Below are 16988 nucleotides of genomic sequence, written 5' to 3'. Positions count from 1 at the left end.
AAGAGACTACCAAGGAGAGACTGTCATTTCTCTGTTTTTAGATTAAGATTACCAGGACCATTGAAACTGTTCTTATTCCTTGGTCTCATTGAACACCTGCTCTGGTGCCAGAAACAGTCTTTTCTATAATTTATTTACTTTTTGAGACAGAGTCTTGCTCTATCGCCCAAGCTGGAGTACAGTGGCATGATCTTGGCTCACTGTAACCTCCACCTCTGAGATTCAAGCAATTCTCCTGCCTCAGCCTCCTGACTAGCTGAGACTACAGGCGCGTACCACCATGCCTGGCTAATTTTTTGTATTTTTTTAGTAGAGGCAGGGTTTCACCATGTTGGCCAGGGTAGTCTAGACCTTCTGACCTGAAGTGATCCACCCACCTTGGCCTCCCAAAGTGCTGGGGATACAGGCATGAGCCACCGCGCCTGGCCCCCAGAAGTAGTCTTAATGTTCATTGTGAACAGAATCCTCCCCTTGGCTGGATGAAAGGATTATAAGCTACGGCAACCTAAGAGCTGGCATTCCCAAGCTAGAACTTTAGCCACCCACCTCCTTTTGCATAAATCTAGAGACGAGAGAGAGAGCTATAAAACCAAAGGCCTTCTAAAGCAAAAGACACCTTTGGTAAATAGCTAAAAAGATTTCTACAGCTTCAAATATTAGGCACTTTAAAAAGTGTATTAATTGGACCCCTAGGCATCTTACATTATCATTTAAGATGTATGTCCTAAAAGAGCATTGCACCAGCTTAATCCTTCCTGAAAACTGTTATCCCATGAAGACTCTCCTTTGATGAGCTCATTCAATCACATGAGTTCAAACACTCCTCACATGATAATAGCTCCTATTTCAATAACTCTAGTTCATTTCCTCTCTCCTCAACCCAGACCCATGTGCATAAACATTTGGACATGTCCACTTAAAAAGTTTCACTTCAATCCTAACTTGTTCCCATGTTGTCCTTATCATCTTCCCCCTATTCCATTTTACTCTCCCTCCACAAAGCTTCCCCCTTCTGGTTTCCATTCCTGGGAATGGCACTATTATTCTCTCAGCTGCCCAAGTTAAAAACCCACAAGTCACCTCAACTCCTACCTCTCTCTCAGACAGATAGAGAGAGAGAGAGAGAGAGAGAGAGAGAGAGAGAGAGAGATACAGATGGATAGATGATAGAGAGACAGACAGAATGTATAGATATAGGTATTCAATCAGTTACCAAGTGCTGTCCTTTCTTTACCCTATGCAAATATGTTCCCTCTTCCCATTCCCACAGCCTCAACCTCAGTTCAGGCCATTATCATCTCTTCATTTAACCACAGCAGTCTCAAGTGGGTCCTCCATCTCCTGATTAACCTACCTCTGGTCCATTCCCCAGAGCCAGAGTGATCTTTTAGTTTTTCTTTTGTTTTGTTTTTGGTTTTGTTTTCGAGATGGAATTTTGCTCTCTTGCCCAAGCTGGAGTGCAGTGGCACAATCTCCACTCACTGCAACCTTTACCTCCTGGGTTCAAGCGATTCTCCTCCCTCAGCTTCCCGAGTAGCTGAGATTACAGGTGCATACCAGAACGCCTGGCAAATTTTTGTATTTTTAGTAGAGATGTAGTTTCACCTTGTTGGCCAGGCTGGGTCTCGGACTTCTAGCCTCAAGTGATCTGCCCACCTTGGCCTCCCAACATGCTGGGATTACAGGCGTGAGCCACTGTGCCCAGCCCAGAATGGTATCTTGAAAATACGTTTGATTTTGTTGACTCTTTGCTTAGAAGCATGTCTTCAGAATAAAGACTACATCCTTTCCCATAATTTGTGAGCACTGAATGCTGTTTCCTGCTGTATCCTAGACTCCTCTTTGACCAGTCCTCCACCTGAACCCTGGACCTAGCCAGACTGAGCTACTTGCAATTCCCTGAATATGCTGGACTCTGACTCTGAAGTCTCTAGGCCTTTCCATGCACTCTTCCCTCTGCTGAATGCCATCTCACTTCTGCACTTGCCTGAATCCCATTCTCCTTTCTAGACTCAATTTAGCCATTATCAATTACAGGATGTATAGGATGTATTGACTTCAGTTTCCAAAACTCTCTGTGCGTTCCTCTGTCATCAAACTGTAGCCACGTATCCCCACTGTTTCAGGCTTCTGAAATTCTAAAGTTGTCCTTTTCTTTTCTTTTTTGAAACAGGGTCTCACTCTGTCACCTGGTCTAGAGAGCAGTGGCACAATCACAGTTCACTGTCCTTTTATTAGCCAATAAGAATAGTCAGTTTTGGCAGGTGCAGTGGCTCATGCCTGTACTTCCAGCACTTTGGGAGGCCAAGGCAGGGGTGGATCGCTTGAATCCAGGAATTGGAGACCGGCCTGGGCAACATGGTATGGCAAAACCCCTTCTCTACAGAGAGAAAACACACCCACACACACACACATACAAATTAGCCAGGCATAGTGGCCCATACCTATAATCCCAGCTACTAGGGAAACTGAGGTGAGAGGATCACTTGAGCCCAGGAGGTCAAGTCTGCAGTCAGCCGAGATCACACCACTGCACTCCAGCCTTGGCAATGGAGCGATCTTAGCTACTTCGGAGGCTGAATCAGGAGAACTGCTTAAACCCAGGAGGCGGAGGCTGCAGTGAGCCGAGATCATGTCACTGCACTCCAGCCTGCACAACAGTGAGACCCCGTCTCAAAAAAATAAATAAAGAGCACACATTCTTCTCTACAGTCTAATAAGCATTAGTTTCACATGGTGAAACCCCCATCTCTACTTAAAATACAAGAATTAGCCGAGTGGTGCACATCTGTGGTCCCAGCTACTCCAGAGGCTTGTGTGGGGGCATATGCCTATAATCCTAGCTCCTTGGGAGGCTGAGGCATGAGAATTGCATGAAATCTGGAGGCACAGGTTGCAGTGAGCCAAGGTTGCGCTACTGCACTCCAGCCTGGGTGACAGAACGAGATGCTGGCTCAAAAAACAAAAAAAGAAAGAAAATTGAGACGATTGAGTAGAAAATGTTTGCAAAATGTAGATTAGTAGCCAGAATATATGAATAATTGGTTCTTACAAATCAACAAGTAAAAAGACAACAGAAATCTCATACAAAAATGCTTAAATGACAATAGAGCAAAAACATCTAAATGGCTAATAGACATATGAAAATTTCAACCATACTATTCATTAGGAAAATACAAATCAATATTATATTAGACCTACTAGATTGGCAAAATCTAAGAAGTCTAACAGTCCCAAATATTGGTGAAGATATGGTGCTATAGAAACTCATATACACTACTGGCAAGTAAACTGACATCCTTCTGGAAAACAATTTGGCATTATCAGGTAAAATGAAACGTAATTGTACTGTATGATTTAGAAATTCCACTTCTAGGTATTGACTAGAGTACCAACAGACATGTAGAGAGATGTTTATAGTGACATTATTCATAATAGGGAAAACTGGAAACAACCTAAAATTCAATGACCAAAGTATGAATAAATGAATAGTGGAATATATCAGTGAAAGTGAGTGAACAACTCATCAACATGGAGAAGTTGCACAAAAATATTAAGCAGAAAACTCAATGTGGGACATTTATAAAAATCTTTTTATAATCTATAAAAAAAATCCCAACGTGCCATCACCAAGGGCAAGTGAAAAATTGTTGGCTCCAGTAATGTAGAACTAAAGTAAGTTCTAACAAGGGAAAATTGCAGCATACTGGACTGTTGAGAAATGTAAAGGATCTGAGATTTTACTCCACTTGCAACCTAACAAATTAGTCTGCCACAGTTTCACTGTTGGCAGGAAAAAAACAAGGCTTTTGGGTCAGAGACAAGGAACTTTATTACTCACAGTATTAATACAACAATTAGCATAAGCAACAGTGTATTTCATCAGTTTCCCCTCGCCTCAAGTCTTATGGGGGCAACATGGATGGGCCCAGATGGATCCGACCTCCTTGGCCTCCCTCAGTACAGGGATTACAACAGGCCCAGCCTCAATTTTCTTTATAATGCCTTTTGATGAACAAAACTCTACTGTAACTGAATTTATCAGTCTTTTAGGGTCTGTGATTCTTTTTTATTTTATAGATACACTTTCCCATTCTATTGTCATAAAAATATTCTCCTGTATTTTTTCCAAATTTAAAATTCAACCTTTTTATTTACAACTTAATCCATTTTAGTAGACTTCTATATATGGTGTGAGGTAAGAATCTAATTTCACTGTTTCCTTTCGTGTATAATCACTTAAACAGTACTATTCCATTTGTTCTGCAGTTCCATTTCATCATGTACACATTTCTATGTATGTACATGTTTCTTTTTTTTTTTTTTTTTTTTTTTTTTTTTGAGACAGAGTCTCGCTCTGTCGCCCAGGCTGGAGTGCAGTGGCCGGATCTCAGCTCACCGCAAGCTCCGCCTCCCGGGTTTACGCCATTCTCCTGCCTCAGCCTCCCGAGTAGCTGGGACTACAGGCGCCCGCCACCTCGCCCGGCTAGCTTTTTTTGTATTTTTTAGTAGAGACGGGGTTTCACCGTGTTAGCCAGGATGGTCTCGATCTCCTGACCTTGTGATCCGCCCGTCTCGGCCTCCCAAAGTGCTGGGATTACAGGCTTGAGCCACCGCGCCCGGCCCTGTACATGTTTCTTTATGGACTTTCCATAAAGTCCATAAAGTTTCAGTTGATTTATCTTTGGGTCAATATAAAACTGTCTTAATTACTATTGTTTAATAATAAGCATTTGGCATCTGAGTAGTTCAAGCTCTCTCATGCTCCTCCTATTATCTAGGAGTGTCTAGGCTGTTCTTGGTCATTTGTTCAGGTTTTATGAAAAACACTTTTGGGTTTTTGACTGGAATTTTACTGTAAGTATAGGAACAATTGGTATCTTTATAATAATGAGTCTTCCTAGTCAAACATGAAATAATTTTCCATTTACTTAGGTATTTAAAATGTCTTTTAGGCTGTGCGTGGTGGCTCATGCCTGTAATCTCAGCACTTTGGGAGGCCGAGGTGGGAGGATTGCTTGAGCTCTGGCATTCAAGACCAGCCTAGGCAACATGGTGAGACCCCCATTTCTACTAAAAACATGATAAATTAGCTGGTTGTGGTGGTGCACACCTGTGGTCCCAGCAACTCAAGAGGCTGAGGTGGGAGGATGGCCTAAGCTTGTGGGGTGGAAGTTGCAGTGAGCCAAGTTCACGCCACTGCACTCCAGCCTGGGTGACAGAACAAGACCTTGTCTCAAAAAAAAAAAAACAAAAGTATTTTAATCAAATTGCATGTTAGTCCTGTACTCGTTATATTTATTCTGATGCCTTATTTATCATTTTTAGTGGTATTATTAAAATATGTTTTCCTGCTTTGGGGCAATATATATTATATAGAAATATAAATGATTTCTGAATATTATTATTACAGACAACTACTTTCCTAAGCCCTCTTATCATAAGTCAGTGCTTTTTTAAATGTTTTCCTAGTAAATAATATCATCTGTTAATGACAACAATTTTGTTCATATTTTCCTATCCTTTTCCCTTTCATTTTTTTTTTCTTTTCTTATTTTGCTGGCTAGGACTTCCAGTGAAAATGTTGAATAGGAGTGGTAATAGGTGGCAATTTTCTTGTTTCTGATTTTTATAGGGAATGCTTCCAATATTTCTACTTACAGAATATTTGCCAGAGTTTTTTGTATACAGACCATACTGGGTTAAGAAAGTTCCTTCTCTTCCTAGTTTGCCAAGTGTATTGAATTTCAACAAATGTGTGTCCACATCTGTTGAGGTGATAATGTGCTATTTTTCTTCCCTTTAACCTATTAGAATGATAAATGGAATTTATAGATTTTTCTATTAAACCATGGTTACATTCCTGGGATAAACTCAACTTGGTCATAGTGTATCATCTGTTTTATATATACTGCTAGATTTAGCTTGTTGAAGTTTTATTCTTCTTTTCCTCTATGTGAATGTGATTGGCCTGTCAGTTTCCTTTCTTATATAACCCTTATCTGGTTTTGTTATCAAGGTTTTGTCTAACACAACTATTTAGGGGGAAGAATTACAAGAATCACTTCTTCTTGGGCATACAGTTCAACTATACTGGAATCATCTGAATGAGTCCTGGCCACTGGAATTCGAAGTTACTTATGCTACTTCCAGGACTGGCTCAAAAATCTCTCATGCACGATCTTCCTCTTTTTTCCATATCTATGCTGACAGAGGTTACAGGCTGAATGTGATGGTGGGCACAAAACAGAGGGATCCTGAGTCTCTGAATGACTAAATGGAATAGAACACTTTCTATGCCCTGGACAAAGCACATTAGATTATAAAATGCATAAGCAATAAATTTTTAGTGTATCACTAATAAAGAACTTGGTACACCAGTTGAACCTCTGCACATGACAATAACAGACTGTAAGATCATGGCCCAGTTCACATGAATTTAAAAGAATAAAATGTATACCCAAGAAACCCTCTATCCAGCTTCAGAACTGGAACACTGCCAGTCCCTTTATGGTGTTTATCTGGGTGCCTGGTTCTCTTCCAGCCTTTCTCCCAGTTATCCTCACCTCCTCTCATCCCACTGGTTAGCGCTAACCTGAATTTTCTGTTTATCATTATGTTGTCTTTTTGTTTGTTTGCTTTGTTTTGGTTTTCTCTTACACTAAAAGACCTTTTAAATGTTTTTTAGAACAGCTTTAGCTTTACAGGAAAACTGATAAGGAGGTACACAGAGTTTTGTTGTAGACAAAGGTTAAAAAAACAAAAAAAAGTAGAGTTTGCACAAACCTCTCCCTGACTGCACAAACACAAGCACAGTTCCCCCTAATTATTTGCATCTTGCATTAGTGTGGTGCATCCTGCATTAGTGTGGTGCATCTGTTACAATTGAGGAACCAATATTGATATATTATTACTAACTAAAGTTCACAGTTTATATTAGGGTTCACTCTCTGTTCAGTAATTTTTCAAAATGTCATTTCCTTTTTTTTTTTTTTGAAGTGGAGTCTTGCTCTTGTTGCCCAGGCTGGAGTGCAATGCCATGATCTCAGGTCACTGCCATCTCTGCCTCTCAAGCTCAAGCTATTCTCCTGCCTCAACCTCCCAAGTAGATAGGATTACAGGCGCATGCCACCATGCCTAGCTAATTTTTTTATTTTTAGTAGAGATGGGGTTTCATCATGTTGGCCAGGCTGGTCCCAAACTCCCGACATCAGGTGATCTGCCTGCCTCGGCCTCCAAAAGTGGTGGGATTACAGGCATGAGCCATCATGCCCAACCTAAAATGTCATTATTTCTTCCTTGTCATATGAATTGTTTAGAAGCATGTTTTAAATTTTGTAAATGTATGGGGACTTTTAAATTTTATTTTTGTTATCAATTTATAACCTAAACACTTTATAGTGACAGAAGATTAGCTATATCATATTGATTCTTTGAATTTTATAGGGACTTACTTTTGGTCTAATATGTAAATATGTTGGTAAACATCCCATGATTGCTTGAGAAAGAATATGCATTCCCTGATCGTTAGTTTCAGAGTTCTATATTAGTCTGTGATATCAAACTCACTGCTATTTTTCAAATCTCTTTGCCTTTTTGGTCTCCTTGATATGGTGGCATGCGCCTGTAATCCCATCTGCTCGGGAGGTTGAGGCAAGAGAATTGCTTGAGCTTGAGAGGCAGAGATGGCAGTGAGCTGAGATCATGGCATTGCACTCCAGCCTGGGCAACAAGAGCAAGACTCCGTCTCAGAAAGTGTAAACCCTTTATCATTCTTTTTTTTTTTTTTTTTTTGAGACGGAGTTTCGCTCTGTCGCCCAGGCTGGAGTGCAGTGGCGCAATCTCCACTCACTGCAAGCTCTGCCACCTCCCGGGTTCACACCATTCCCCTGCCTTAGCCTCCCTAGAAGCTGGGACTACAGGTGCCCGCCACCACACCTGGCTAATTTTTTTGTATTTTTAGTAGAGACGGGGTTTCACCGTGTTCACCAGGATGGTCTCGATCTCCTGACCTCGTGATCTGCCCGCCTCAGCCTCCCAAAGTGCTAGGATTACAGGCGTGAGCCACCGCGCCTGGCGCCCTTTATCATTCTTATCATTCTTTAGTGTCTGTATTAGTCTTTTCTCGCATGGCTATAAAGAATTACCTGAGACTGGGTAAAGAAGAGGCTTAATTGGCTCACGGTTCTACAGGCTGTACAGGAAACATGGCTGGGGAGGCCTGAGGAAGCTTGAAATTATGGCGCAAGGCAAAGAGGAAGGAGGCATGTCCACATGGTTGGAGCAGGAGGAAGAGAGCGAAGAGGGAGCACTACACACTTTTAAACAACCAGATCTCGTTAAGAACTCACTCTCATGAGAACAGCAAGGAGGAAGTCTGCCCCCATGATCCAGTCACCTCTCACCAGGCCCCTCTTCCAATATTAGGGATTAAAATTCAACATGAGATTTGAGTGGGGACAAATATCCAAACCATATCAGTGTCCACATCTATTCCTAATCATGCTTTTAATTTTGCACTCAGCATATTAATTTCTGAGAGTTACTGTAACAGTGCCACCAACTGGGTAGCTTAAAACCAATGCATTCTCTCACAGTTCGTGAGGCTAGATGTCTAAAATAAAGGTGTGGGCTGGACCATGCTCCCTCTGAAGGCTTGAAAGAAGAATCCTTCCTGCCTCTTCTAGCCTCTGGTAGTTGCTAGCAACCCCTGGCATTCCTTTACTTGCTAACTCATCACTCCAACCTCTGCCTCTGTCTTCATGTGGCATCCTCCCTATGTCTCTGTGTTCAGATTTTCCTGTTCTTACAAGGACACAAGTGATATTGGGTTTAGCGTCCACCCTAATCCAGTATGACCTTGTCTTAACTTGATTACATCTGCAAAGTTCCTAATTCCAAATACGATCATATTCACAGGTTTCAGTTGAACACTAATTTTGTGGAGGGGGGACGCTACTCAATCCAGTACAAACAGCTATTAATGTAGCTGAGGCAGGATTTTCTGTTCCTTAATTCAGTTAAATTTGGATTATCACACAACCAGAAAAAATAAGGCACACGTATACACTGAAAGGCAAGGAGGGCAGAATTTATTAAGCGAAAGGAAAGCTCTCCACAAAAGGAGGGGTCTTTCATGCAGGTTTTCCACCTCACAAATTGAATGCCAGGCCACCACACATGAGCTGAAGGGGCATGGCTTCTCCCCTGCATAAGGCGCAAACTCCGCATGGCTCCACCCTATGTACGGGCGCTTGGTCTAAGCTATATAGATTTTCCTTACTGCACATGTGTTGAGAAATGGAATTTTTCACAGTGGGCATGTTCAGGCAAGCCATCCGTGCACAATGACCTGGGCAAGTCGGAGGTTCTTCAGGCACCCTTCCGTATTTGCCTAGGCATGTGCCCGTCTCCCTTTTCTTTCATAGCTATCTGTTTTATAGATTGGTCTAATATATGTTTTACCAATACTACAAGAAAATGGCTTACATGATTATGGAGGCTAAGAGGTCCCATGATCTGTCATCTATAAGCTGGAGACTCAGGAAGGCCTGTGGTATAATTCAGTCTGAGTCCAAAGGCGTGAGAACCAGGGGAGTCAGTGATGTAAATCCATCTGAGGACAGGAGAAGATGAGATGTCACAGCTCAAACAATGAGGCGGGAAAAAAAAGGGGGGGTGAATTCTTCCTTCCTCAGCCTTTTATTTACACCCTCAACAAATTGGATGATGTCCACCCACCTTGGGGATGGCCATCTCCTTTACTGAATCCCCCAATTCAAATGTGAATCTCCTCTGTAAACACACTCAAGACACTCCAGAATAATGTTTAAACAGATACCTGGGACCCTGTGGCCTATTCAAGTTGACATATAAAATTAACCATCGCAAGTTTACCCTTGTCAACTTGGCACCATACGCATCTCCTTAAACCATACTTAACTGCCACATAAAGACAACAGCAAGGTCATAATTCCATCTAACACGATTAACAATTGAGCATTCTACCAGAAACACACTAACCCATTTCCCCGAAGAGGAGGTAAAGTCTTCATGTGATGTTTACTCTCTCCTTGATATCCCATAACTTAAATACCATGACGTAAAATTAATCAAGGTTGAACGTTGGAGCCAGTTTAAAAAATTAACAATATTTAAACATTATATTTAAACAATGCATCCATAATAAATCTATAATAAATCACTATAATAAAATCAATGCATCTTATGTTACAGAATAAGGAAATGAGAAGAAAGCAAGCTACACACACACAAAATGGAGTCACAGCAAAATATGGAGAACATACTTATGACAATGACAGTCTATGTTTCTGTAACTGGTCATATGATCAAAGCCAGTATTTCTTCCACCACTTATTCTGTATTCCCTTTGCCTTCAGCAAGCACTTCATCTGGTCATGGTACTTACCTGGTGGTGAGTACCTGAAAGTTACCTGAAAGGTCTGGGTCATTAGTGGTCCTGTCTGAATTAAGTTGTAGTTTTCCACTGACCTTAATCACAGGGCATGGTAACACTAAGAGAAGCCCTAAGGAATCTCACGTATTCCCAACATACTTTTCCTTACCACCGTTTGGGGGTAGTCCAGTTTCTACTTGGTAGTCGGGAACAATCACCCAGACAGCACTGTAACTTATTTGTCTATTGAGTTAGAGGCATGAGAGGCCCAAAGTGGCTGAGGAGCAGTCTTAAACTTCCAGTTCAATTAAATCATGATTGTACCTCTCAATGGAAAACATGCCACCCTATGTAAGACCTCTACGTCAGCAGAGCATAAGTCATGGCAATAGGAAGCAAAAATTTTGCTAGTGGATCACTAGGGCTAATAGCGAACAGTGTCCTTCCTATTTTGACCCCTTGATTCCTGGACCTGTGAATCCCAGTCATAAGAGAAATGCACCACATACTGGATGCTGAGAGAGTAGACAGCCTTCCACAGAACCTTGTCCCAGCCCTACAAGGCACTGCTGCATAGCTGGTGCTATTACTGTCTTCAAAATACCATTCCACTGCTCTATGTAACCAGTTGATTCAGGATAGTAGGGAACATTGTAAGAAAATTCCATGAGTATGGGCCCACTGCCACACTTTTGCTGTGAACTGAGTTCCTTGTAATGCTGTGTGGAATACCATGGTCATAGATGAGAGATTCTGTAAGTCCACGGATGGTAGTTTTAGTAGAAGCACTGCACGAAGGGAAAGCGAATCTGTATCCAGAGTAAGATCTAGTGTTTCAGTAAGGACAAAACACTATCCCTTCAATGATGGAGGTGGATCAATGTAATTAACCTGCCACTAGGCAGCTGACTGCTGACTCTGGGAAATGGTGTCATATCAGGGGCTCAGTGTTGGTCTCTGCTGCTGGCAGACTGGGCACTCAGAGATAGCCTTGGCCAGGTCACCCTTGGTGAGTAGAAGTCCACATTGCTGAGCCCATGCATAACCTCTATTCTTGTTACCATGGCTACTTTGTTCATGAAACAATTGGGTGATGACAGGTGTGGCTGGAGAAAGAGGCCTACTAGTATCCATAGAACAGGTTATCTTGTCTACTTTATTAAAATCCTTCTTTGCTAACCCTTTGGTGAGCATTCACATGGGGCACAAATATCTTTGCCCTTTTTGCCCATTCAGTGTCTATCCATATACTTCATCTCCAAATTTCTTTGTCACCAATTTTCCAGTTATGTTGAACTCCCTGACCATCCTGCCAAATCACTGGCCACAGCCTACGAATTGGCATATAATTGAATATCTGGCCATTTTTCCTTCTAAGCAAAGTCAACAAGGGGGACTGCTCAAAGTTCTTTCCACTGGGAGGATTTCCTTTCACCACTGTCCTTCAAGGTAGCCCAGAGGTGAGCTGAGTGCTGCAGCTGTCCACTTTTGGGTGGTACCTGCATATCATATAGAAGCCTCTGTAAACCAGGCCTAAGTCTTCTCTTTCTCTGTCAGCTGGTCGTAGGGAAGTCCCCATGAAGCCACAGATGCAGGCTGGAAGAGAGAAGGCATGTAGCAGAAGTGGGGACTATGGAAATTTGGCCTGCTTCTTCACATAACTTCCTTGTGCCTTCAGGGCCTGCTCAGGCCCAATCACGTGTATACCATTTCCATCTGATGACGGAGTGTCGCTGGGCATATCCAACTTTGTGCGTTGGTGGCTCAGATAACATCCAGTTCATGACGGGCAGCTCAGGTTGAATGGTAACTTGGTGGCTCAAGAAGTATCAGTCTCTACTAAGGCCCAGTAGCAGGCCAAGAGCTGTTTCTCAAAAAGAGACTAGCTATTTGTTGGTAATGGCAGGACTTTGCTCTAAAATCCTAAACCAAGATTCACCTGCAGGGACCTGCCAGAAGCTTCAAACAGCATCCCTATCTGCCACTGCCACTTAAACACCACTGGATCTGCTGGATCATAAGACCCAAGTGGCAGAGCAGCTTTAACAGGAGCCTGGACCTGTTACAGAGACTTTTCTTGTTCTGGGCCCTACTCAAAACTAGCAGCTTTTTGAGACAATTTGTAAATGGGCTGACGTAACATAATGAAATTGGAAAATGTTGCCTCCAAAACCCAAAGAGGCCCACTAAGTATTGTGCCTCTTTCTGGGTTGTAAGAGCAGCAAGATGCAAGTACTTCTCCTTCACCTTAGAAGAAATATCCCAATATGGCCCATGTCACTGTATCCCTACCAATTTCACTAAGGTAGAAGGTCCTTGAAATGCAGTCATATTTATTTCCTACCCTCTGATGCAAATGTCTTTCCACTAAATCTAGTGTAGTTTCTACTTCTTGCTCACTAGGTCAAATCAGCATAATGTCATCAATAGAATGAATTAGTGTAATATTTTGTGGAAGGGAAAGGTAATCAAGAGCCCCATGAACTGAATTATGACATAGAGTTGGAGAGCTGATATACACCGGAGATACAACAATGAAGGTGTGTCGCTGGCCCTGCCATCTGAAAGCAAACTGCCTTTATGGACTGGTATGAAAAAAAGACATTTGCCAGATAAATTCCATTGCCTTACCAAATAATGGTGAAATAAATATTTCATACATTACTTTTATATTTAAAATGCAAATTATAAATATAATATACATATTTACTTGTACTTTTGCAAATAATTATATAGGCCTGACTGGAAGGGAATGTTCCACCTTCCTACCTGTTTTTAATGACAAATTTCTGATAAAATTCCTTGTTACCTAATAAATGACTTCAGTTTCAAGATACGCTAAATGCATTCAGTTTCCAGTAGCTCTGGGCACACATTGTATGCTAGGACTTGGTGAACCTGAGGACTGAAAGAGTTTCTTGGCCTGCTTGTCTGGAAAGTGCAGTGGTTCCTTGCAGACCTTTTGTCTTCATTGTTTTCAAAATTTCTTCTAAAATAAAAATCAAAAGGTAAAATCCATTAAGCCATTCGGTAGTGTGCATGATCAATAAGCAATTTAATAAGTTAAACACAGATGATTTATAAATTGTATTCATCAATTTATTTGATATACAAAACAATGTGTATCAAATAAATGTCTATTAAATTGAACTTGGTCTTCAGCTAAATAGGAGCACTTTGTATTTTCAAAGTGTTGCTGGTGATTCTAATCAGAATGAATGGCTTGCTTTGCAGTCACAGCCTACTTTAGGCTCAGCAGAAACATTAATTGTCCTTGTTATCATAGCAAGTAATCAGTTTTTTAGTTGCTTGGCTCCAATCTCTGCCCTATGTCTTTCTCTTTGGATGACAAGAGCCAATGAAGGTGTGGGACAAACTGAATAGTGACATTGCGCAGTGAGAGTGAAAGAAGTAGCTTATTTCTTTCAGGCATATTGAGAAAAGAAAACCTTCCTTATAAATAAATAAAACTAAGAAGACTGAACTAAGAAAATGGAGAAGAAAGAAAAAAAAAGGAAAGGTAAGGAAAAGAAAAGAGAGAAAGAAGGAAGGATGGACGGAAGGAAGAAAAAAAGAAGAGAAGAGGAGAGAGAGAGAGAAAGAAAGAAAAGAAAAGAAGAAAGGAAGGAAAGAAAGAAAGAGAAAGAAAGAGAGCGAGAGAAAGACAAAGGGAGGAAAAAATAAGAGAAGAGAAAAGAGAAAGAGAAAGAAAGAGAGAAAGAGTGAGAAGGAAGGAAGGAAGGAAAGAAAGAGACAAGGAAAGAAAGATGGACAGAAGGAAAAATGAAGAGAAAAGAGAAAAAGAAAGAAAGAAGAAAAGAAGGGAAGGAAAGAGAAAGAGAGAGAGAGAAAGAGAAAGAAAGAAAGAAAGAAAGAAAGAAAGAAAGAAAGAAAGAAAGAAAGAAAGAAAGAAAGAAAAGAAAAGAAAGATGGAAGGAAGGGAAAGAGAAGAGAAAGAAAAAAGAAAGGAAGGGAAGGGAAGAGAAGGGAAGGAAGGGAAGAAGGAAGGAGGGAGGAAGGGAGGGAAGGAGAAAGAAAGAGAGAGAAGGAAGGAAGGAGAAGAAAAGAAAGAAAGATGGATGGAAGGAAGAAAAGAAGAAGAGAAAAGAGAGAGAGAAAGAAAAAGAAAGAAGGAAAGGAAAGGAAAAGAAAGGAAAGGAAAGCAAAGCAAAGCAAAGCAAGAGAAAACTAACAACCATGTGATTTGAAGGACTGAGGATTTTTAGTATAAGCTGAAAATCAAAAGTGTACAGAAAAAGAGAAGAAAGATTATGTTCAATTTAGTTATAAAGCAATCTGAAAACAAAGACATAAAAATCTATACAATAAAATAACTTTCATGATAAAACTCCAGACGAACTAAAGAGTACAGCACAATTGTCAAGGGCATGAAGACTAGAGGGTAGAGAGAAAATTCATAATACTGAGGGTGAGGCGTTAGAAGAAAACATTAGAGATTTTTGTACTTGAATATTAGGTTATAAATGGGGAAAAGAGAAGATAACACTTTTAAAATAAGAAAATTTACCCCTGAAAACCTCTTTTCTCTTTCAACATGAATTTATGCCTTTATTAGCCATTGTCAGTGATTCTTTTAAGTGATTCATTAACATACCAGGTTATCTTATAAATCATAGCATTTTACATTATTGACTTTTGATTTCAGCAACATAAATGCTTAAACAATAAATTGGTCTGTATTACCTGGGTTGTTTTCTTTAATGGTAACTAAATAGAATAATCCTCTTGGTGAAAGGAGATCTGGAACCAGGGGAAAAAACCTGTCCATGACTTCCCGACCATTTCTGCCACCAGCCCAAGCTGCCTCTATTCCGTGACTTCCTACCTGTGAACAATTAGAAAGAATGTTTTAACTCAAGTTTGATTTAGATCACAAACCGAATCTTTTTGAGAAGTATTATCACCAAACAAGTATATATTTTGCATTTTACTGCTGACGAAGGAGCAGTAAAGTTGAATCTAAGTTTCATCATTTTCTAGTGTGTAACCTTGGGTAAATTAGTAATCTTGTTTGTGAATTACTTTCCTCCTTTATCTGTAAAATTAGGAAAAGAATAGTTCCATATGTACAATTAGAAAATAACGGGATAAAAAATGTTTTGTAATAATAAAAAAAATTTTATCCACTGTTAGGAGTAAATGAGGAAGTATATTTAAAGTTTTGAGAACACTGCTCTGCATATATCAAGGGCTTAATAATAGTTATTACTATTAGTACAATGCTTAAATGGAGAGACGTGGGTAGCTTTTATACTTAACATAGAAAGAAGCTAGGAGGAGGACCTTGTATTATAAGATACCTACTGTACAGAAACAAAGTTTCAAAATGTCCCAGTGCATCTGGCCCTCTTGTAAATTAAAGTGTGAAACACATAGACCTTTTCTAAGGAATCCATTTATTATATATTATATAAAGGCATACTGAAGCATGTGTCCTCTAACAAGCTATATTTTAGAAACAATACACCTGAGAGCTTATATAGTATTAAAAAATCTTTAGATCCTTATCATTGTATATTGTTTCCTTTTACACTTCTTTTTTTTTTTGAGACAGGGTCTCCCTCTGTCACCTAGACTGGAGTGCAGTCATGTAATCATGGCTCTCTGCAGCTTCCACCTCCTGTACTCAGTGATCCTCTCACTTCAGCTTCCCAAGTATCTAGGACTATAGGCACAAACAACCATGCCTGGTTCATTTTTTTTTTTTTTTTTTTTTTTTTTTTTTTTTTTTTTTTTTGAGACGGACTCTCGCACTATCACCCACGGAGGAGTACAGTGGCTCAATCTCGGCTCACTGCAAGCTCTGCCTCCCGAGTTTAGGCTATTCTCCTGCCTCAGCCTCCCGAGTAGCTAGGATGACAGGTGCCCACCACCACGTCTGGCTAACTTTTTGTATTTTTAGTAGAGACGGGGTTTCACTGTGTTAGCCAGGATGGTCTCAATCTCCTGACCTCGTGATTCCCCCGCCTCGGCCCCCCAAAGTGCTGGGATTACAGGTGTGAACCACTGTGCCTGGCCAATTTTCTAAATTTTTTGTAGAAAAGGGGGCTGTCACTATGTTGCCCAGGCTGGTCAAGAACTTCTGGCCTCAAATGATCGTCCCAGGTCAGCTTCCCAAAGTGCTGGAGTTATAGGCATGAGCCACCAAGACTGCTCTATTGTACATTATTTTATTTTATTTTCATTATACTTTAAGTTCTAGGGTACATGTGCATAACGTGCAGGTTTGTTACATATGTATACTTGTGCCATGTTGGTGTGCTGCACCCATCAATTCATCAGCACCCATCAATTCGTCATTTACATCAGGTATAACTCCCAATGCAATCCCTCCCCCTTCCCCCTTCCCGTGATAGGCCCTGGTGTGTGATGTTCCTCTTCCTGAGTCCAAGTGATCTCATTGTTCAGTTCCCACCTATGAGTGAGAACATGTGGTGTTTGGTTTTCTCTTCTTGTGATAGTTTGCAGAGAATGATGGTTTCCAGCTGCATCCATGTCCCTACAAAGGACACAAACTCATCCTTTTTTATGGCTGCATAGTATTCCATGG

General features: G+C 40.7%; 1 protein-coding gene across 3 annotated transcripts in view; it reads right to left on the bottom strand.

Moving 5' to 3' along the window:
- Positions 1 to 9075: 9075 nt before the first annotated feature.
- HEMK2 (HemK methyltransferase 2, ETF1 glutamine and histone H4 lysine) overlaps positions 9076 to 16988 on the bottom strand; it is a 19166-nt gene continuing 11253 nt past the window's right edge. For 2 of the 3 annotated variants that reach the window (XM_017856337.1, XM_017856342.1), the window contains 2 exons: positions 15122 to 15263; positions 9076 to 13406 (listed from right to left, as the gene is read on the bottom strand). In XM_017856337.1, coding sequence (XP_017711826.1) covers positions 13300 to 13406; positions 15122 to 15263 — 249 coding nt within the window. In that variant the 3' untranslated portion in view covers positions 9076 to 13299. The remainder of the gene's footprint in view (positions 13407 to 15121; positions 15264 to 16988) is intronic. The other variant, XR_001882302.1, reaches the window with a different exon arrangement.

The sequence above is a fragment of the Rhinopithecus bieti genome, unplaced genomic scaffold (assembly GCF_001698545.2).
Source record: "Rhinopithecus bieti isolate Rb0 unplaced genomic scaffold, ASM169854v2 scaffold_1295, whole genome shotgun sequence".
NCBI lineage: Eukaryota > Metazoa > Chordata > Mammalia > Primates > Cercopithecidae > Rhinopithecus > Rhinopithecus bieti.
The sequence above is the reverse complement of the archived record's forward strand: the minus strand, read 5'-3'. Positions and strand labels throughout refer to the sequence as shown.